At 36.4% G+C, this 23,750-nt stretch overlaps 1 protein-coding gene across 3 annotated transcripts in view; it reads left to right on the forward strand.

Annotated features, from left to right (window-relative positions):
* Nucleotides 1–1,396: 1,396 nt before the first annotated feature.
* Nucleotides 1,397–23,750, forward strand: part of Ate1 (arginyltransferase 1) — a 56,931-nt gene continuing 34,577 nt past the window's right edge. Inside the window, exon 1 of one of the 3 annotated variants that reach the window (XM_081728798.1) lies at nucleotides 1,397–1,603. In XM_081728798.1, coding sequence (XP_081584924.1) covers nucleotides 1,507–1,603 — 97 coding nt within the window. In that variant the 5' untranslated portion in view covers nucleotides 1,397–1,506. The remainder of the gene's footprint in view (nucleotides 1,604–23,750) is intronic. The other 2 variants (XM_081728800.1, XM_081728799.1) reach the window with 2 other exon arrangements.

The raw sequence follows: 23,750 nt of genomic DNA on the forward strand, positions 1-23,750 counted from the left end.
ATAATAATAATAATAATAGCGGTAGTAATAGCAGTACGGAAAACCGAAGTAATAAGATTTTTTTCCACATATTCAAAGTTTCGGACCTAAAAGTAACGCGTTACTTTCGAAGTAAAGTAACAGTTACTTTTTTGAGGCAAGTAACGCGTTACATTTTAAGAGAAAGTAAAGTAACTTGTAACGCGTTACATTTTTACGAGTAACTTACCCAACACTGAGTAAAACCAAAGCAATGTGACTCAGCAAGCGAAAATGTCGCTCTTGAACTCCGATTGAACATTATAGCAAAAGAATAGTAAGTACTGTATATATAGTAACTAGCTTAGCAAAACAAAGAAAAAAGTTCTATAATAGACGCAAATGTAAAAAATTTTGGTAAACGTGTAGTCTATTTTGAAACACAGATTGACTAATATATCTTAATAATAAATATGTACAGTACATCCTAACAATAAAAACGGAAAATTACTCTTAATTAGCTCTCTGGAAAGGACGCAGAATTAAAGCAAAAATGAAGCTAGAAATCTTAAACTGCAACATCAAACGACACAATTTGATACCTATAATACATATATAATAGCCTTCTACAATATTTCACGGTTTGGAACATGTGAAAAACTGCATATCAATGTCTCGCATGTGATGTGAGCGCTCTGCCACTGAGCCACCGTGTTCTCTTGTTCATCTCAAGGAAACAACTGCAGGAAAAAAGAAATATATGAATAAGAAAACTGTCAGCCTCAACCATCCTCATCGACTCTCCTCTGACCGGTCATAAATAAGCCAACATACTGAGTTTGGTGACATCGTTCACCACTTACGGTGTGTCGGCATCGGACAAACATTGTACATGAAGAGAGCGAATGAACTTTTATTTTCTTTTGGATAGCTCCAAGTCTACGCTAGAAGATAAAGGTCTTCATATCGTTACAACTATTTTTTTTTTTTTTTTTTTGAACTGAGATTTAAAATTGTTTGTCAGAGAATTTTCACTATACTTATATTTTCATATTAAGGTGTTCCCCCTACAGATTTTGGTGGGAGGGAAATGCAAGCATAAAATTTTTGATGGGGGAAAATTTCTCCCGTCCCCACAGGATTTCGCACTCTGTTATTATTATTTTAAACATTAAGATATGTGTAATTAGATCGTATTGTGTATGTGATTGGGCTGAAATTGTATGGGGTTGCGTGCTTGAACCACTCTTCACCTTAAAGATATTCTGGTTACGCTAATGGTACGACTACTAGTTAAAATGCTTTAAAAAAATATTATTAGTCATTTTTTATACCCCAGCATTTTGAAACTGTTATATGCGTTGGAAAGTAGGAGGAATTCCCAGTCAGCGATTCATTTTCCTTCGACCTTGAAATTACCGACTACAGACGGAAGACAACGAACCTTCGTGTTTTGCGTCTGTGATTCTAGTTCTGCTACTTTTCCGTTCACTGTTCACTGGTGTGCTTTCTGTTGTTGATGTGTTCATGCATGGAATACAGTGAAATATGTCAACGAAAGATTACAGCATTGTAGAATATTTTGCTGAACATGAAGGATATCGTTGTGGTTACTGCAAATCAACAGACACCAACTACAGTCATGGTAAATGAAATTTTTATTCAAAATGCGTATTTAGTATGAAAATGTGGTGGTAATTACCGTCTCATGTGTGTTGGTGTTTTCTTGTTGCAAGTATGAAGCTGTCATACCAGGTCGAAAGTTTTGTGTGAATTTCAGGTTTCCGTATTTATTCATTGTCATTCATCCTGAATATATTTATTAATTTCCGAGGTATTCTTTTTTTTATACAAACTAGAAGCTAGTTATAAATTAAAAAGTCGAAGACCTTTCATTAAGGCAACCGAACGGCGTTCATACTCATATATCAATAAATTTTAAGGCCTATGTTTAGCAGAAGGGGTCCAGCTCTTTTCTCTAAAAAAATGTTACAATTTTGGTAATTTCTGTTCACATTCGGTTAGTTTAGGGTAGGGTTGGTTAGTTTAAGTTAAGTTAGGCTAGTTTAGGTTACGTTAGGTTAGTTTAGTTTATGTTCTATTAGTGTAGGAGTCCCGCATAATTTTCCAAAAAATGATAGAATTTCGCTTATTTCTACTAATATTAAGTTAGTTTAGGTTAGTTCAGGTTAGCTTACGTTAGTTTATGTTAGGTTAGGTTAGATTTGGTTACGTTCTGTTACGTCTAAGTACTTGCATCACTAATTTCTCCTGTAAATTTAGCGTTTTTTACGTGCTTCTGGACCCCTTGTACTAAACATACCCCAATTTTAATTTCACTTAGGTAGCATGATCTTAAGTTACTCTTCATGGTATAGTGGGTAACGCGCAAGTCCCAAGATCGATACGCGGTGGGATGCTTACCCGAAACGAAAGTCTGGTAGTAGTTTTGTTACGTTGTACAGTAATACACAATGGCTAAGTGATAATGAGCGTTCACTTAATTGTGCCAATCCAGTTTATGGGACCGTAGATTTATACGATTTACAGAAGGAATACCGGGTTAATTATAGGGTCATATTCTGCAGAAGGGATCCAGAAGCACGTAAAAACAAAATTTACTGGAGAAATGGATGATGCGAGTACTTAGACTTAACATAACGTAACCAGAGCTAACCTAATATTAGTAGAGATAGGCGAAATTCTGTCATTTTTGGAAGGTTTTGCTGGACCCATACACTAACACAAACTAAATGTAAGCAGGATTTACCGAAATTGTAACATTTTTTAGAAACTATTGCTGGGGGTCCATTGCAAACCATGAGAGAAAATACAACGTAATGTAACCTAACCTAACCAAAATTAGGCCGTTGTTATTTTAAAAAAGTATGAATTCTTAGGAAAAAATTCTTGGCCCCGTTATTAGAATTTATTAGAAATATGTAATGCTGGTGCAAAAGAGGAGTGGGCTAGACTGCCGCAGGTGGCGGCCCCAGATGTGATCCACACGAGCCTCTTTTCGACGTTGTATTACTGCTTATTTGTTCTTTTTTTAATGATGACCATTCACTTTAGTATATTTTGGTTTCTCTCCCAATCTTGCACATATAAGATTTCAGGTGTTATTTACATTAAAAATATAACTGAGCGAGTGAAGGGGGGGAAGGTTCTAGAACACAGGTCCCCCCATATAGGTTAGTAGCTAGGTTGGTTCCTTTCTCTACCAAAGTTTAAGGACAATGTGTAGCAGACGGGGTCCAACTATTTTTTTCTAAAAAAAAGTTACCATTTCGGTAGTTTCTGTGGACATTAGGTTAGGATAGTTTATGTTAGATAATATTAGTGTAGGAGTAGAGCATAATTTCCGAAAAATATGATAGAATTTCACATATTTCTGTTAATATTAGGTTAGATTTGGTTAGGGTATGTTAGGTCTAAGTATTTGTATCTTAAATTTCACCCGTAAATTTTGTATTTTTTACGTACTTCTGGAACCCGTCTGTTAGACATGTACCAAGTTCAATATTGAATTCACATGGTGTTGTCGAATGAGTGTTAGAGAGAGAGAAGGCGGGTTAGAGCCCCGCAGAGCACGTTGTTTTAGGTCATTATTACAGCTAAATAGGAACGGGGACCTGTGTTCTAGAACCTTGCCAACGAAGGGGTTGGAAGCTCCGCAGGGCTCGTTTTCTACGTTTATCACGATTTACACAAAAACAAGGTACTCGGTCTGGAGCAGTGAAACGAATTGGGAAAGATTCTAAATGCCCTTTTTCAATTCTTTTTTATTCTCATGCTGACATTTCGTCTGATTCTGTTCATTTTCCCATAAATTTTGTATTTCGGGGCCGCCATCTGCGGAAGTTAATTCGAGGAGTGTAAGTAATCAAAATATATCTTTAACACCCATAATAATACTCGAGCCATTCCATGTAACATCAACCGAATTATCAGGGAGAAAAACTCGTCGTCTCAGTATTCGTTGAAACTTGGTGTACATGTTGGCCCCTATGAGAGATGATCATGCATCAAATTTTAGCTCGGGTTTGCTCGAGCACACGGTTCTACCAAATAGAAAATTCATAGGTAAAATACGATGTAAAACATTTTTCTTTAAGAAATGAGTGTGAATAAAAAAAATTACTCTCAGTGCGCAGCATATTGAATTGAATTTTGAGTGCTAGTGAATTTAGTGGATGTGTAGGTTTGCTCTTTACCCTGGTTTATGCGTATACCCCTGTCGCTGACGCACTTTCTCCCTATGGACGCACCCCATCGCTGTTGCTCGGGCCTCTTTACTCTGTGGAATAGCGTTCGGGCTTCGTAGTGGCCACCTAGCACGAGTTGGTTCGTATTTTATACACTGTAGTTTTCGTGCCATACGTCCACACTGTATTTACACTCAGCTCTCCTAAAGTAAATCTGCAAGAAGTGATGGTACTTCTCTTTTCCTGCATGCTCTGCTGAAAGAAATAAAAAGCTCTTAACCTGAAAGTGTAAGAAATGTTTCCAGATTTGGTGGAACCGTCTGCTTGAGTAATGCCTTTAACCTTGTTTCCCCTGAAGTTTCAGAGTACAGGGTGATATAAAATGGACAGATTTGATGTTCTTGTAGCTTCAATTGGTCATATCTCCTGTAAATATTAAGCTAGAGAGAGAAATAATATTCCATATTGTAGAGGAAAGAATAGGCTACAAGATACGGCAGGAACATTTGTTTGAAAATCAAACATTTTCGGGAAAATTTTGGATCAGCGATATCTCGGAAAATGCCCATTTGATTTCCTTGAAATTGTGTACCAAGATACCCCATATATCCGGCATATGTGTGCCAGATATCAACTTGGTCCAGGGATGGGCTCGGAGTCTACAATGATTTTCGTGTGACTTTATTGGGAGAGACACAGGGGTACGAATGTGGCAACTTGCCAATTTGTCAGTACTGGTAAAGTAAGGTGTAACTGACCTAACAGTAATGTTTTTCTGCTGCAATCTGTAATTCAGTAATCCTGCTGGGATATTTGGAACATTCCATTATCAATCGTAGTACATTGCATTGATCTAAATATGTGAACATTCTGGAGGATTCGTTACAAAGCAGAGGACATTGACACTGCATGTCAGTAAGGTCTTAGCTGTAGACTAAAGTGTTCAAGCGTAGCTAGTGATATCCCAGTGACTATACGACAGGTTTCCGAGTGTCAGTAGTGGATAGTCCCGTGATCCAGGTGCAGCATTACCTGTAACTGTGCATTCAAAAGCTGCAGTGCTGCATAGGTGATTCGGACTAACATTTTCCTCCAGATGTAGCAGATGTGCTCTCACTGTCTGCTTGTGACACCGTCTCTTTTGTTGATCCCATAACTGCTACTGGCCGTACATACACGCTCAGCAACAAAGGGATGGAAGAAGCAAGTCGACTGCTTCAACACAGGAACCACTGACAATCGATCACTTCCAGCAGATCAGTAATAGCTAAATATTTCTTACACGTACTTCATCAGTATTGCCAAATTGGCACGTTGCCACATTGGTTCCCCAGTTGTCTCTCCCGACATGGTCACACGAAAATCATTGTAGACTCCAGACCCATTTTTGGCTCTGGACATATGGGGCATTCTTGTGTCGGATATATGGGGCTACCTTGGTACACAATTTCAGGGAAATCAAAGGGCACTTTCTGAGATATCACTGATCCAAAATTTTCCCGGAAAATGATATTTGATTTTCATATAAGTGTTCCTGACACATCTTGTAGCCTATTCTTTCCTCCTCTATATGGTATATTATTTTTCTCTCTAGCCCAATATTTACTAGAGATATGACCAATCGAAGCGAACAAGATGCTACAAAAACAATCAACTTTGTAAATTTTCTGAAACTACTTTGTAAATTTTCTGAAACTACAGGGGATAAAGGGCTACAATTTGGTGCATGATCTTCTCTTATAGAGGTCTACATGTACACCAAGTCTCATCGTAATCTGACACCATGAGGTTTTGGACTTGGTTGATTTCACATGGAATGGCTCATTCCTGAACGTAGTCCAAATTGTATTTTCCACGTAATAGTCTTTAGGGAAGTCATGATTAATTGAATTGCTATGAATGCAGTGTGCTAAGTCATAATCCTTAACGATGCAAATGTTCGAAAGCCGTCCCACGATCTTCGTTTACTAGCATACCCACCTCGCTGACGCACCTGCTTCCTACCAGTGCACGTCCTCACAGGTCAACTAATTTCGCCCTGCGTTATGCAGGTTATAAACATTTCTTGCATTTAGTGGCAATCAACCATAGTTTGGTTGGTGTTTTGTTGCATTGTCATTTATATAGTATGTGTCCGCACGTTGTACTTTATATCCATAGCAGTTACGCCGTAGTAAACTGAATCTGCACGCAGCAGTATAGCTTCTCCCATAAGAAATATTTTCTAACGTACTAGGAGTCAATTTCGTGATAAAAGAAATGTAAATCATGAATCCATGTACGAACTCATGAGCTCAGCTTCTACACACTTTATCAATTCGAACAGATTCAGTGGATCAGATAAAGTGTTTGTGCTTATGTCAGGTGAAGCATTACGCTCTCTGATATCTTCCCAAAGAATATTTTATTTATTTGGTACAGAGTAAGATCTTTTTGTGTAAACTCTTCAATGCACGCACCAATTGCGCATCGATAAGTAGGACTGCTTTAAAAGGGTATAGTAGAGTAGGGACGGGTTAGTTTAAGGTTGGGGATGTTCGGACTCGCTTTTCAAAAGTTAATCGAATGTAATTTCTCGTGTCTGCATAAGGGTACCAACTAAAACCGGCATTGTAAAAGTTGTCCGTTTTTCTTCATCAAATTAACAGGTAAAAATTACTAATATCGCAAAGGAGAAGAACTTTTCAATGAACTTATTCATGTAGGTAGAGAAGGCTAAAGTTCCACTGATGACAACCTTATAAACCTGTTTTCAAAGTTATTTTCCTAATTAATTGTGGTTATATTAATATATCTTACCCTAGTCATGTTTCATTTCCCTCCTTCAGTTGTAATTATTATTTTTATTCTTTTTTTTTCTTTCTTCATTAAATACGTATGCATCTATATTGTATTACTGCGCAAAAGTAGTACCTTTAAAACAGCTAAGTGCTGCGAACTCCATACTATTCAGAGATAACAAAAACAGTGATTCAAAAGAATTATTAACTTTCATTGCCGTGTTTCTGTCAGTATCCGCTTTCATTTTTCTTTCAAGAGCCCGTTGGTGGCTATATGGATAATGTCCGTGCCCTTGGCGTGGAAGACCCAGGTTCCATTCCCGGTGGGAGCTCGTGTGATCCGGATCCCGCGATGGTATTTAGGTTCACGTCTCATATAACCTCGCTGCTGAAAGAATTACTGAAAGTCAAATTCAAGCCAACCAACAGTACAAGCAAACTCGATGTAGTATGTGTTCCTTTCTTTTCTTATTACACTGTTAACAGCCATCGTCCCCGTATCAAGAGGTTCGGGGACCTGTAGAGGGAAGGGGTTTGGGGACGGAGCTCCAGTAATAGTTCACAGTGCTGATACATCCAGCTCTAACGAAAATGTTTCACTAACACACTAAAAGTGGGGGATTTAGAGTGTTAGTGAATAAACTAACAATAAACAGTCAGCTAAGAACAAACAATAAGAGAAATTAAGTCAATATCTGTATGGATAACAATAAGAAACTATATAAAATGGCATATGCAGATCAGTAGAGTGCTGTATACTTACTTTTGGACCACCCTGTACTAAAATATAAAGTAATAGAGGTAGCCTAAGGGTTTTTTAGTGAACACCGTAGAACTTTGTCTAAGTTTGTTTCATAATCCTGTTTTAACCTGAAATTATCTAATATAGCCTATTAGCCTATAGGCCTATTATAGTCAACTCACAAAAATATTTGAATAAATCATTACTTATTTCTACTTTCTTTCTTAGTTATTTTCTTGTAACTCAGCCAAATATTTGTATATCTGTATGTAATAAACACATAATAACGAAAACTTCTTTGTTTCACAATTGGAGTCCTTTATACCTCTGTACCACATACAGAAACCTAGGGACAATAGGTGTCTCATAATTACCCTTTGGAGAAAAATTATGAATCAGCACAAATTTGACATTCACTGATCAATTTGAAATAACAGGAAATTTCTTAGCAGTAAATTGTTACTCTATTGGTACCATAAACTGCTGCCTAGGTTAGCTGCTTTCAAAACTAATGTAAGCTGAGTAACGTGGAAAAGTTGTGAAATATGTCTCATAGTTACCCTGACTGATCCTACTTAGAAATGAAGTGCCAACTGTTCTTATTTTTGTAGAGTATAAATTTTGCATTTATAATTACAAGATTACATTGCCACGCGACAAACATCGTTCTTCACTATAATTCACGGATAGCGTTATTTCTGGCTCTGTGTATGGCACAGATAGTGAAGTAGGCCTGTTGTGCGGTAAATCTTAAATAATTGATTACTATGTTCAACGCTGAAAACTATTATTTCGTCTCCTGAACTGAGTCCCCTCTCGAGGTTAAGGGTATATGCAGCTGCAAAGTTTACGTAAGCGCTAACTCAGTTTTGATTACTGTTGGCCGTAGCAAATAATTGTAATTATAGTGAAACTCGTTTCATGATAGGCTACATAACGCAAATAATATGTTATCTCTTCATTTTCTGATTACCATTAGGAAAGCGTATTGAGGAATCCAAATTTTACAACGATTTAGCTATTTTGTTAGGTAATATTGGCTTTCTTTATGTTTGCTTGACTCATCATTACTTATCTTGTGCAAATAACTTATCTATGTTAAGATAAGGTAGAATATATGCTGAGCACAAATATACAGTATGCATAGACTAGATTGATATTGTTCGAGTCTTTTTTTTAAACTCTGTTGAAGTTATCTGGTGACGAAACAATGTGTATAATTTAATGAAGTAAATTATAAGAAAATATCATTCTTCGTTCTGTTGGTTTCATGGGAGTGGCGTGGTGTAATATAGCATGCATTTGCCTCATTATTACATAAATATGTATGTCTATTAAACGACGAATCGTGTGTTCATAACCAAGAGGAATGTAAGGTTAATAATGAACAAGTAATTAAAGCAGTTAGCATATTGCCTTCGGCTTTCGTCGGACTCATTGAATAGAAACAGGGAGGTTGAAGTTCATGAAACGGCAGAGTTTGAAAAGCTCTCTTCTAGCCTAGGCACCAATTCTGAAGATCAGACGCTCCAATAATATAAATTCATTTCAATATATAGGCCTAAATGTTTTGGTCTTAAAATATACCCTTTCTTTCCGGTATGCTAAGATAACTTTTCAGTCAAGATTGCTTCAAATTCTGTGTTTGAATACGGTATTTGATATTTCACGTTTCATAGTTAACCTGGAAGGTTCTAGGACATATCGGAATACTCGCAATTCAACAGAATTAAATATGTTTGAAGTTCAAGGTAAATTGGAAACATCCGATTTTATAACAAATTTAATACGAGGGAGGGGGGGGGGGGTCAAAAAGTAATGCATCCTGTGTCACAAAAAATGTATTAATGAACATAGAACAAGACAAACTATTGTACAGCATAGCCTGACCTGTCCTCTACAGAATCCTACCCTTCAACATATTCTCCATGAATTTGAACACATTTACGCCATCTTCGAACCCAGACGTCAAAACTTTTTTGGAAAAATTCAGGAGGTTGCTTTTTGACGCATTATTTTACAGCTGTTTTAACTTCATCCAGATCATTGAATCGGCAACCATGTAAGTGTTGTTTTAAAGGGCCAAACAGATAAAAGTCAGAAGGGGCCAAATCAAGGCTGTAGGGTGCGGCACAACTGACCAATCCATTTTCGCAATCGCCTGAGTTGTGAAAAATGACGTGTGAGCGTGCTTTATCGTGATGGAGTTTGATGGAATGAATGTCTTTCAGTGGTCTCTTCTTTCATAGCACTTCCTTAAGTTTACGAAATGTGTTTACGTAGGTTTCGCTGTCAGTTGTGGCACGATCTTGCAGGAAATAAACAAGAATAACACTCTGTGTATCCCAAAAGACTGTTGCCATAATCTTCTGGGTTGATCTGGAAAACTTGAATTTCTTGGAACGGGGAGAATCACTGTGGCGCCATTCCTTGGATTGCACTTTGCTCTCAGAGTCATACAAGTATGCCCACGTCTCATCTCCACTGATCACATTTTGGAAGAAGTCTTGATTTTCAACTGCAAATGCGTCCAGGAGCTATTGACAAATGTCCACTCGCCTCCTCCGATTATCAACAGTCAATTGCTTAGGTACCCACTTAGCACACACTTTGTGATATCCCAAATCAGTAATTATTCCTTGGGCAGAGCCATACGAAATGTTCAAACTATCAGCAACACTGAAATGTAATGCGCCTGTCTGCTCGAATCAATTCCTCAGCACGTTCTCGATTTGCATCTGTGATCGATGTTGTCGGCCGGCCGCTTCTTGGTTTATCAGCGATTTCTGTTTCTCCGTTGCTAAACTTCTTCACCCAGCGCCGTACATTGCTAATATCCATTACCGCATCCCCATAAACATTCTTCAAGCGCATATGGATTTCCTTAGATGGACAACCTTTAGCCAAAAATTCAATGATGACTCTCTCTTTTAGCTTCTCATACATGGTTCTAATAACTCAATCTGAAAAAGACTACATTAGTGGAGGAAGGCTACCTCTATAACGCCATGCATAGATAAGTCAGTAGCTGTAATAGAAAAGGAAATGAGGGAGGCATTACGTTTTGATCCTCCCTCGTATATATATATATATATATATATATATATATTTTAAATCAATTCAAGAATAAAAGTCAGTACTACAAATAGGCGAAAAGGCTAGGTGCCAGGTTCATATTGCCATTCGTAATAGCGACCTGGCCCCTGAAGTTTTCCGAACCCCTATTATAAGAATAACATTCTCAGAACTAGATAATTTTGTAAAATAACTTATGGGAAATTACTTGTTTGTATTACAGCAACAGATATCTTAAACTGATAAAGTTATATTCCTATTAAGATGAAATAAAGTTAACACTAAACATATACAAACAGTGTCTGGTTCTTAGGCCCCTGTTAGTGAATGTTATATTTCTTTCCTTCGACTCATATTGAAGAAACTGATTAATAGACTTCTTGTAGAAGGGAAGGGCTTAAACGGAACACTGGACCACTAGATAGTTTGCAGGAGACTGGAGTAGTTGATTCGTCGTCATCCTGGAATTGTCGTAATTGATTGCTAGAATCCTAAGTTGAGTAAAAGTGAAAATTCTCCCAAGATAGAAGTTTCTATATAAAGTTGGGTCCATATCGCATCTTGAAAAAGCGAATGATAAAGTAGAAATTTTACTTTGCATAAGTTATAAAGGAAAGTTGAGTGTAATACTTGACCAAAAGTTTATTTTCCATTCTTTAATTCCATTCCCTCTCCTTCAAATCATTTCGTATCTTGTCTTTCTGTCTCATCGCGGGCCTTCCTTCTTCCTGTTATTTTCATATTTCGAATTATCTTTCCCATATAATCGTGCCTACTATAAAATCGTTCTTCATTCTATCTTTGCTCGTCACATCACACATGTGTCTTAACATTCTTATCTCCGCCATCTTCATCTTCTTTTTCTGGGTCCTTGTTATTGCCCAGGCTTCACATTGTACATTATTGCCGGCCTTATTATCGTTTTATGTATACGGCCTTTTACCTGTAACCTACTTTTTTTTTATGTCACAGCATCCCGCTTATTCTCCTTCAGCTTAGTTAGCCAAATTGTATTCCGTATTGGGATTTTCTATATGTACTCCCCCATCCTGGTCGAGGTAGATCCGGTAGCGATGAGAATCCACTGTCTTTGTTGAGTGCCATATATTCTGTCTTTGTACTACTTATCCTCCGATTTCTCCATTCTTGCAGTTTATTCTCTGACTTATCTTTGGATATTTCGCATATAACGACATCATCTGCAAACAGCGTACGCCATGATGCTTTTACTTTTTATTTCCAATAGCAACATATCCATTACTACATTGTACAAATATGGACATAAAGCTGATCCCTGATGTAGACCAGCTTCCACAAGGAAATCTTTTGTTATATCCACACTACTCTTCATTTGGGGTTGTTCCTTCGTACATGTCTCTTACCAACCGAACGTATTTCTCAGGAACCTACTTTCTAATGCATCTCCATGATTTTTCTTGCCTAGGTACTCTGTCGTACGCCGTTTCCAAGAGTATAAAAACGAGACATAACTCTGCTTACATTTTCCTATATCGTTCCATCAACAGCTCAGTGCAAAGTTCACGTCAGTTGTTTCTCTTCCTGGCATCAAACCAATTTCTTTCTCTCCAATGGTGTTTCTTGTTCAACTACTCTTTCCTAGATCTTCATGGTATGATAACTTAATTCCTCTGTGATCAGAGAAGTAACAAAATTTTACTAGCCCAAGAAGAAAGCTACTATTCCACATACCAGTCATGATTATTATAGTCTTTACTGTTTAATAACTTACCCGCACCGATGAACCACTCGCCCCGGGCAAGTGGGCGAGTGCTTATTTGCATCCCTGATATATATATATATATATATATATATATATATATATATATATATATATATATATATATATATATATATATATATATATATATATATATATATAATATGAAATCATATATACGCTATCTATTCCTTCTTTGCCCATACTTTGAGAATTTGATCAGTTCCCAATGATTTCCTATTGTTCATTTTCCTAACTGTGTTTTCCACTTCTCTCTCTGTTGCCACTCCATCCTCATAGATTTCCCTCTGATTCTTCTCATTTAGCTTATCTAATTGTCGTGGATTATCTTTTGGTTCTGCAGCACTTTGCTCTTGTCGTCTTTTATCTGCTTGATTGATCTGATGTCCTCAGATACTCTACATTATGCTTTGCGTAGTCCTAGTATATGTCTGTTTCTCTCTCTTTCCCAGCCCTGCATAAGCCTCGTGTATTGCTTTTGCTATTGTCATAGCTCATTAACTATCTGTTTTGCTAATTCGTATTCCGCTTTGTGTTCATACTATATGTTTCATCCCGCCTTTTCTTAATCTCTTTCTCATACTCTATTGCCACTTGCACTCCCTCGTTCCACCACCAAATCTCCTTTTGTTTTATTGGGTCTTTCCCTGTTTTCCCGAGCACTTCTTTTCCAACTTTTTTCATGGTATGACTATTCATATTTCATCATTGTTGCACGTTTTGTTTATTGTAGAACTTTTCTTTGAACTCAATCCTTGGAACTGGGACATTTTTAAATCTCCTCTATTATCCCACAATCGGATAAGCAGGGGGGAGCGGTGGCTCAGTGGTAGAGCGTTCACCTCTGGTGCTTGGGGTCCCGGTTTCGATCCCAGCCCCCGCCAAGTGAACTTTGTGGTGGACAAACACCGTGCTCGTGGGTTTTCTCGGGGTTCTCCCGTTTCCTCCCACTTTCTTCATTCCACCATTTCACTCATCTCTCATCATCACCGTCTCCTTTAGTCTAACCGGCATAACCGTGGGACGTAAAGCTCAAAAGATTTCATTTCGGATAAGCAGTCTATGCTGTGGAGTCATACTTTTTCCATTTATCAGCGTGCTGTATCTGATTTTAAGATGTTTCCTGTGGCACATAATATAGTTGATCTGACTGCTTCTGCTGCCATGCTTGTAAGTTAAAAGCTGGCTGTTTTGCTTCTCGAAATCGATGGTAACTATAGTGAAGTTGAATGCAAATGCATGGTCTTCTATCCTTTCACCTTCTGCATTCCTTTCTCCAAAGCTATGTTTCCTTAACAGTCCTTCTTCGTCTGCTTTGCTCTTTCCTATATTTCCGTATAGACTGCCTCTTCTTCCTTGCATTCTACTTAAGGATCATAGGCACAAAATATAATCACTTCATTACCTCCAAACTCCAGCTTCATGCTCATAACCATGTCGCTCTTAACCATCCCATGCTCATAACCGTCCCATCCCAACTCCTCCATTTTTTCCTCTTCCACTTGCTCAGCTGTAAAAAAACTTATGTCATTCACTGATTTCTTTTTATTTTATTTCCTTTCCGTCGTGTTTTCACTTCTCTCTCTTTTATTTATTTATTTATCAAGTTTACGATCTCCCTGCTCTTTCCATTTAAAGCTCCGAAATTCATGTTTCAATCCTTCCATTGATTTTCTAGTACTTCACTTCCCTCCAATGCAGTCCCAGGAGATGCTGGTATCAAGTCCATTTAAATTATCAGGAATGGGATCCGATAAAACCTTCCTGAATCATTATGGAAGATGGAGTATCGTAAAGCAAAGATTTATTATTTTTATCAATAACACAATTTATAGTAGTGTAAGACAATAAGTTTCTCTGAAATACTATGTAGTACTGAGAATTGTTGCTGCCGGCGGAGGCGTTGACAGGTACAGTCTCTCCCAAAATTGATTTTAACTGCTTATTAAGCTTCATGAGTTTTAAATTGTAAAATTTCGCAACACAGTGGTTAAGAACCACTAGTCTAAGGAATAAAGCTCCTGTATTTAATAGCCGACGGCTCGACTTATATGTGGTACTTTATTTCTCTGCAACAACTCGCCGGATCTGAACCTAATTTGTTGTGCAAGTACCCTATAAATAAAGGAATAAAGATCGCTATATTTTGTGACAGGTCAACAAGGGACAGTCTCAGTTTGGCTCGCATTGTGTGTGGTACTTGTTATTTCTCGATAATTATTGGCTGGATTTGAACGAAATTTGGTGGACAAGTAGCCCATCATGTAAGGGTTAAAAATTGCTTTGTATGTGGTACTTTATTTCTCGGTAACTATTGGCAGGATATGAGGGAAACTTGGTGGGCAAGTAGCTCGGCAACAGAGGCCTGTATCCCGTAGGTTTCACTCCCAGAATCTTCTAAGTTCAGTTTGGCTTGTTTTTCAGGTGTTCAAATAATAACACGCTTTGTTCAATATATGTGAAATTGTAATTGCAGGATCTGTTACACGAACATTTGAATTGGGAGCTTCTTTCAGTTTTTTCCGGTCTGCTGCTTATATTCCAAGTTCAGAATGTATGCATGCCATAGACCGGTCATTCATATGTTATAGCAATAAAAATAGGTTAATTATTTTGTATCCAGTTCAATGGTATTTGCGGAACTGTACTGTACATGACAGGTTATATTTTTGTATTATCTTCAAAGAAGGACATATCATCAGGATTATGTCACTTGCCTTCACATAATTTTACCAATGTTTTTTAAGTCCTTCATACATCTTTGTTGTAACGAATATTTTTCTTCCTGTTCTTCCCCTAGAATTTCCTTAAGGTCCAAACTATTTAATTATAACACGACTTTTCAATTCAAGAACTTGTGGTTATATTCAGTAAATTAGGTATTTTTATCTTTTAACAATCTGATTAAACTTGCGAAAATGTGAGAAATACATTACGATATTCTTTGATTGAAATGAACTTTACGCACTGCGTGATCTTATTCTGTTTACTGCTATGGTATTTGCGGAATGCTGCTTTTAATTGCCGTGTACTAGTATTTTTAGATAAGGAGGCATAAACAAGAATATCCTGTCCAAGTGGTTTGACAACTAAATTACCTATTAATTCCGTACTAAAAAGAAAGAAAAAAAGGAATAATAGGTTGAGTTTCTTCTTTACTGATAAGCGCTTCTATTTTTGCACGTTATCATATCAGGATTTGAAATACTGTTTATGGATATGTACGAGGTGTGTGAGAAAATTAATGGAATTTATTTTCTTTTAAGTAAGTTTTTATTCTTTTTACAAATCAAGGTTATTCTCTTCAAAATGGTCTCCTTGCACAGCTACACAGCAATGGAAACATTATTTCTATTCTTCGTAGCAGTGCTATAAACCTTCTGCTGAAATGAGTCAACGGGAAGGGTTAACTTGACTGCCGTGTGAAGGTGTAAGTCAGCAGCGTTGTCAGTTCGTGCACAGTGTTGCATCTCATTATTTTTCTGACATACCTTGTATATGCTCGTCAGTAGCCGACTAAATAAGAATAATCTGTTTGTCAAGTTAAATATGTGTGTACATTTCAGTATATTATTCGATATTTGTGTTTATTTTATTTTATTTTATTTTATTTTATTTTATTTATTTATTTTTTTTATTTTATTTTATTTTATTTTATTTTATTTATTTTTTTTTTTTTTTTGTGGGATTAGCAAGGAATGGAAAGATCGTTTACATGAAAGCAGACAGCTCCCGATGTTAGGTGAACCTGGCAAATAAGTGATATTCAGTTCTGAACGTACTGGCACTAATGTCAATCCTAAAACTTAGTGAACATTGCTTGAGGTATATGTTGCCCCTTATTTGAAAATAATAGTAATTGTTTAAAAAACTTAAATTATTTTGTAATTAATGCATTATCACCATAAGATTTCTGCCATCAATGGTGGGCAGAGGTGCAAAAACGCTTTCTTAAAAAAAAGCCTCATTAGAAACCGGATTCTGGTGGGAAAGATGGAATTCTTTCATTTTTTGAGTAATTTTGATTTTCTTATTCAAGTACCAAATTTGTTTCCCTGTAGTATATTCTACGATTAAAAAAAAAAAAAAAAAAAAAAAAAAAAAACCTTTACAGCATTCACTACTTACGAGCCCTATGTCAGTCCGAGCTCTTGTCTTTGTTGGTTTTCGAACTGGTATTTCATGTTGGGTGAGGACGTTGAAATTATGCAACCCAACATATCAAGGGAATTATGTTGGTTGCGTAACTGCTTTACTGCTTTACGAGTATCTAAAAGATATATGTATATCTTGTCATGTGTGTGGTATACGGGTTGCCTAAATTAAAACAGACAGACAAGAAAAAAGTACTTGAAACTAAGGAACGTATATAAATCAACATTTATTTTAGTATAGAATTTCTTTTTATATCTGGTTTTTTGTTCGGGAAACAGTTCATTGTAAGCTTCGGATGTATTGTTAGAATCAAATATAAGTTTAGTTTGCAAAATTAAAGCCATAAATGCCCATTTTGGGATGATGTTAGTGAACGGTAGTAAAAGTAGTGTATTCTGTTTTTCTTTATATCGTGTCAATACACAGTGTCTGAAATAGATAACTTGAATATAATGTGTTTTAGCCTTCTTCTGTTCGAATTAACAACCTCAATAAATAATATGTATATAGATAGTTTGCTATGTATATAGATACTTGTTTCGTGTAACACCCTACATAAAAGATGCCAAGATGTCTTTCGCTTAAAAAAAAAAAAAAAAAAAAAAAAAAAAAAAAAGTAGTTTGTGCATAAATTTTAAGTGATAATTTCCCAGTAAGTCTAACTACTACATTTTCAGAACGGTTATTGTTAACACTTAAATTTTCACTAAAACGTTTTTGTTGTAGAATATTACTCTAATAGCTCTACAAACAATTCGTTCGATCTTAGAAAATACACTGAGTCTTCCGATTTGGCTGTTTTCTTTCCCATCGAGTGATCGATTATCCGTGATTTTGAAACTTATATTTTTTTCTATCTTCAAAGTGCAGTAATTAAATGCTTTTTCATGTTATAATGGAAAAAGAAAGGTGGAACGTACTATTATTTCTCCATTAAAATTGAAATGTTCAAAACTTCCCAGGCAAAAGCTGTGGACAGAAACAAGTTTTTTGTTTTTTTTTTAAGTGCTGTTTTTGTTATGGGCCCATGTATTTCCATTGCTTTTTTTTTTTTTTTTTTTTTGTCGTGAGATATTGCTTCAGAAGCAAAATCCTTGTACAGTCAGCAACAAAAGTTTTTTCCATTTGATGACAAAATTAAATCCTGAAATTCTACGTCCCACGTCAAGGCTAAAGCAGACTGTGATGATGAGAAATGAACGAAATGGTGGAATGAAGAAAGTGGGATGAAACGGAATAACCTTGAGTAAACCCACGCACACGGTGTTTGTCCACCACAAAGCTCACTTAGCGCGAGCTGGGATCGAACCAAGGACCCCGTGCACCAGAGGTTAACGCTCTACTACTAAGCCACCATGGCCCCATATTGGAAAGCATCATAGGAGTACACTTTAGTACCAGTTTTATCTTAATAGGTAGCGTGGTTATCTTACGGTATCGTGCTTTAATTCGTTTTTCTCAAAAAACTACGCATTAGGATTTGCACTCACCATATCATTTTGTTCAGTGAGCTGTGTCGATTGGTATGTGTCTCATCTTAGGCCCATATAATAGTAACATTAATATTGTTCAACACTAATAATATTGTAGAACTATATTTGACATTGCCAATTATAATATTCTACCTCCCTTTTCTCTGTCTATCGCACATCGCTGAATACAGTTTCTCAGAATCTAATTCTTTCATATCATTTCAAGCACTGGCAGTATTCTGTTATTAGACTTACAAACTATGCTATGCATGTGTCGGAAGTTTTATAGAACAGCTATGTCCGTCCATCTGTCTTTTGACAGATATCATAGCAAAGATGGTAAGATATAGCGAGAGGCGATTTTTTGCGATCAAGTCAAGGTCTCAAGAATAAGTTCCATCTCCTCTCTTAACCCTCTGTTCAAACCGGAAGTGGTAGATATCAACCATTTCCAGTTTCAACGTTGATCGCCATCCCCCACTCCCTGGATGAAAAACTATAGTATAGCGACAAGCGGTTTCTTGACACAAATTTGACGTCCTAAGAATGAGTTTTATCTCAACTTTTTATCTATCTGTTCTAACCGGAGCTGGTGAAACTCTACAACACTGATCGCATAGTGGATAAAACAGAAATGGATATTAACAAGCAATTTCTCGATATAGATTCAGTGCTGGAAGAATATGTTTCACCTCTGACTTTATTCCTCTGTTGTAATGGCAAGTAGTAGACATGAATTAGCGTTATGTTTCAATATTAAGTTCCATAGAACAAAACACTGTCTACTAATAGCTTTTTTATATAGATTCAGAGTCCGAGAAGTAGGTTTTACCTTCGATCTTATTTCTCTGCTGCAAAAAATAGTTATAGATGTGTTACTAGGTTTGAGTATTGAATTTGCATAGTTTGAAAATCTGCCGTAGCTTCACACTGTGAAAGGAAACCTTTATCTCTCTCTTTTTTTTTCTTTTTTTTTTTCTCAATATTCTCAGGCTGGTTTCTACCTTGATTGGTTTATGTGAATCCGTTACAACCGGATAAGGAATTTTACTCTTTTTCACAGTTCTAGTTCTTTTACAAAATAATCTATTCCTAACTGTATAGCTACGGCAAAAAAGGTCAACACTGTTCTGGACCTTTTCCAAATTAAATTTTCTGCTGTACCTCAACAGTTTATTACATATTATTGTTAGACTTCCAAATTATGTTGTACATAAGTCCGGAAGTTGGAAGTCTCATAGAACGGCTTTGTCCATCTATCGACAGGTATCAGAGCAAAAATGGTAAGAGGTATCGAGATGCGGTTTATTCCTATCGATTCGCCGTCCCAGGGATAAGCATAATCTCCCCATTATCTCTATTCAAATTGAAAATGGTTCAAATTACAGGACTCATACCGAGTCTTTTTTTTTTTTTTTTAAATAACTAAAAGTTACTTTTTGGGGGGAGTAAAGTAATTTTTTCGTATGATTTATGTTTCGCATTGGCAGTTTCCTAAGAAAAATATAAAAGTAAATAGTAAAAGGCTGAGGCTTGTTAGTAATTACTCTTCTGAAAACTTTGAGCTCCTCTGTGGCTAAGCGGTTAGCGTACGCACCTTTGGCGTGGGAGGCCCGGGTTCGATTCCCGGCGGGAGCTCATGTGGTTCGGATTCCACGTTAATCAGTAGGTCCACGTCTCATATAGCCTCGCTGCTGAACGGGACGTAAAACTCAAAATCAACTCAACTCAACTCTTCTGAAAACTTTAGTATTTGCTGCTATGTACAGCTGTTCTGCCACATGTGAACCAAGACAGCTTTATTCTCACTTCAGCCTTTTATTCTTTCTAAAGCACAGTGGGTGGTTAGTGGGTGCTTAAACTCTCAATGCGGGTTTGAGAGCCCTTCTGTGTTTATTCTTTCTTCTAGAACCATGCAAAGTATGTAATTGATAATGAATCTCTAAACGCAAGTAGTCCAATTTTTTTATTAGCTGTCAAACTTCAGTAAAATAATTTTTAATTTTAACATGTTAAAATATTACGTATTTCAGCTATGATCCAACCTGCCCTATGTTGGTTGAAAAAAAAATAATGTAAAATTCAGTTTATGTCCACGTTTGGCATCAAGGTTTAAAGTTACTTTTTGATGAGATTTTGGCCACTTTTGCATGTGCATTTGGTAGCTTTTCAACTATTTAGAAGAAACAGACCACTATGAACCCTGAAATTAGTCATTTCCGGTTTCGTTGTTTATAGTCAGGAACGGAAACGGTAACAGATTGGTTTTTTGTACATCATTCTGCGTCGCAAGACAACACAGCATGACTATCCACAACATTCTACCAAAATCAGAAGTGGCTCAAATTTAATATTACTTCCGGTTTCAACATATATCGCCATAGAACGAAAATGGTAACAGGTAGCTAGAAGCTGTTTTTTGCAAATGATTCAGACTCTCAAGACAACATATCATGACTATCCACAACACACTGCTGACGGAAGTAGTTCAAATTTACTAGTACTTCCGGTTTCAATAGTGTTCTCGTAGAGAAAAATTGTAATTGCTATTAAAATATGTTTTTTGCAATCAATTCAGCGTCCAAAGAATAAGTTCTAACTGCTCCATTCACTCTCTATTCAAACCGGAAGTGGTTATAATTGACCATTTCTGATTTCAAAGTTTATTGCTGTAGAACGAAGATGGTAACATATAGCAGGAGACTTTTTTTTTTTTTTTTTTTTTTGCAGACATTTCACTGTCTTAAGACAACATATAGCCATTCACAACAATACCGAAACCAGAAGTGGTTTATATTTAATATTATTTACAATTTCAATATTGATGTCCGTTGAGCAATCACGATAAATGCTATCAAGATTTGGTTTTCTGCAGTCGATTCAGCGTCCCAAGGATAGCTTTTATCTGCTCCGTTAACCCTCTATCCAAACTGGAAGTGGTTCAAATTAGTCATTTCCGGTTTCAACGTTTATCTGTATAGAATGAAAACGGTGACAGCAAGAAGTGTTTTTTGCAAACGGTCAGCGTCTCAAATAATGTACCATGGTAATCCCGAACATTATCAAAACCGGAAGTGGTTGAAATTTACTACTTCTGGTTTCAATTCTGATTTTCATAGAACAAAAACGGTAAGAGAAAGAGATTTTTTTTTTTTAATTTAGCTTCCCAAGAAGAGATTCCGCATTCTCTACTAACTCTCTAGTCAAAACAGAAGTGGTTTGAATTACTCATTTCCAACTTCACCATTTATCGTCATGGAACAAAAATAGTAATATATAGCGACAAGCGGTTATCTGCAGTCGATTCAGGGTCTCAAGAGATCATACCATCACCGTCTGCAACTATACCAAAGCCGGAAGTGGCGGTACTACTTCCGGTTTCAGTACTTCCGTAGAGTAACAACGTTAAGAGAGATCGAAATTCTGTTTTTCGTAATGTGTTCAGCTTCGAAAGAGTACTTTCTATCTCATCCGTTAGCAATCTATTCAAACTGGAAGTGTTTGAATTAAACGATTTATGGTTCCAACGTTTATCGCTACTAAGGGAGCGCGGTGGCTCAGTGATAGAGCGTTCACCTCCGGTGCTTGGGGTCCCTGGTTCGATGACAGCTCGCGCCGTGCGGACTTTGTGGTGAACAAACACCGTGCTCGTGGGTTTCTCGGGGTTCTCCTGTTTCCTCCCGTTTTTTCATTCCACCATTTCATTCATTTCTCATCATCACCGTCTCCTTTAGCCTAATAGGCATAAACGTGGGACGTAAAACAAAGATTTCCTTTATCGCTACAAAACAGAACAGTAAGGGAAAGCGAGTAATTCTTTCTGATATGAATTCAGTGTCCAGAGAACTGGTTCTGTCTTTGATCTTATTAATCTATTGAAAGCAGTAGTTATAGATGTACTACTTTGAGTATTGAATTCACATAGTTTGAAAGTCTTAGTTCGACACTGTGAAACGATACCTGCTTGTTTATTTTTTGTTTATTTGTTTATTTATTCTCATTGTTTATTTTTTCTTTCGTTATTGCTATATTACATTGTCATTTATATACGTCTGCTTTAGCTGTAATTACAAAGTTATGTAACTTTTTTTTTCACCATTTCGTTCTTTATCATTTAATATCATCACCGTCTGCCTCCCTTAACTTTGAAGCACAAACATTCAACAAAAAATAAATAAATAAATTAATTAATTAAAAAAATAAATGGTTACTATAATAAATTTACTTTTGTTCGTTAGTTTATAGTCTTAAGTACAAATTAATATTTCTGTCTTTTTTACTATTTCATCTCGTATTTTGTAAACTTATACATATATTTACCGTCTATTGGCTGTCTGTTAATATTAAAACATGATATGAACTTACTTTATATGTTCTCGTATTTTATCACTCCAAAGTATTCGAATTTTCGAAGTATTTCATGTATCGGTCCGAAGGAAGAAATGCTTGTCAGTTAAAACAGCCGAAAGGATAGGTACATAGTCTTTTTAAAATAAATAAATAAAAATAGAAAACTGACTATAGATCTCTGGAAAAATCCAGTATTCTTAATCATAGATAGAAATTAAACAAGGTAATTTTGAATCCTCTTAGCCAATCGAGATTCTTTTTTCAGGACAAAATATTAAATGTAGTTATTACTCTTATTGTATGAGGAAAAAGTCTCAGTCTGTGAGTAACGCTGTTTCCTAATAGTTATCATTTGCCGCTCTGCGATGTGTACTGGCTTTCGAATGACAACAGATGGCACTAGTGTGCTTTCAGTTTCGATTTAATTATTTCAAAATAGGGCAAGGTCGTAACCGTATTTAGATTTTAGCAATTAATATTTATGTAGTGCAATCTAATTGGTGGGAAAACTAAAAAAAAAAAAAAAAAAAAAGTAAAAAAAAATTAAATGTAAACAAATTACAATTTCCAATTAGCGACAACTGTAATCTATAGTGAACAGCAAGCCGAAGGCTTGGAAAGAACGAGTGGTTATTTTAAATTAACTATCCAACTAACTCTATGGCCTGTGAAATCCAGAGGTTCAATGCCGCGTTCACAAAAGCTCTCCAATGACTTCGCCAACTGGATCCAGTCTCTACTTTGTACTCCTATTTCTGCGAGATCGATATTAATATTGTCCTCTCATTTGCGCCTAGGTCTTCCTAATGGTCGTCTTCTGATTAGACTTTCAGTTAAAACTTCGAAAACGTTCCTAGTTTCTTTCATTCTGGCTACATGGCTCCTCACCTGAGCTTCCTAGATTTGATGATCCTAACAGTGTTTGGTAAACAATACAAATTATGTAGTTCCTCGTTATGAAGTTTCCGCCATTCCCCATTCCCGTTCCTCTTGGGTTTGAATATTCGTCTCAGGATCTTGTTCTCAAATACTTTCAGTCTATGCTCTTCCCTCAGAGTAAGCGACCATGTTTCGCAACCATACAGAACAACAGGCATGATTATCGTTTTATATATTTTAATCTTCCTCGACAGAATTCGCGACAACAAGAGATTTTGAACTGAATAATAATACGAATTCCCTGCTTTTAGTGGACATTTAGTTTCTTCGTGAATATGGTTTTGGTCTGTTCATATTGATCCTAGATATTTG

The sequence above is a fragment of the Thermobia domestica genome, chromosome 10, assembly GCF_964235325.1.
Source record: "Thermobia domestica chromosome 10, izTheDome1.hap1.1, whole genome shotgun sequence".
Classification (NCBI taxonomy): domain Eukaryota; kingdom Metazoa; phylum Arthropoda; class Insecta; order Zygentoma; family Lepismatidae; genus Thermobia; species Thermobia domestica.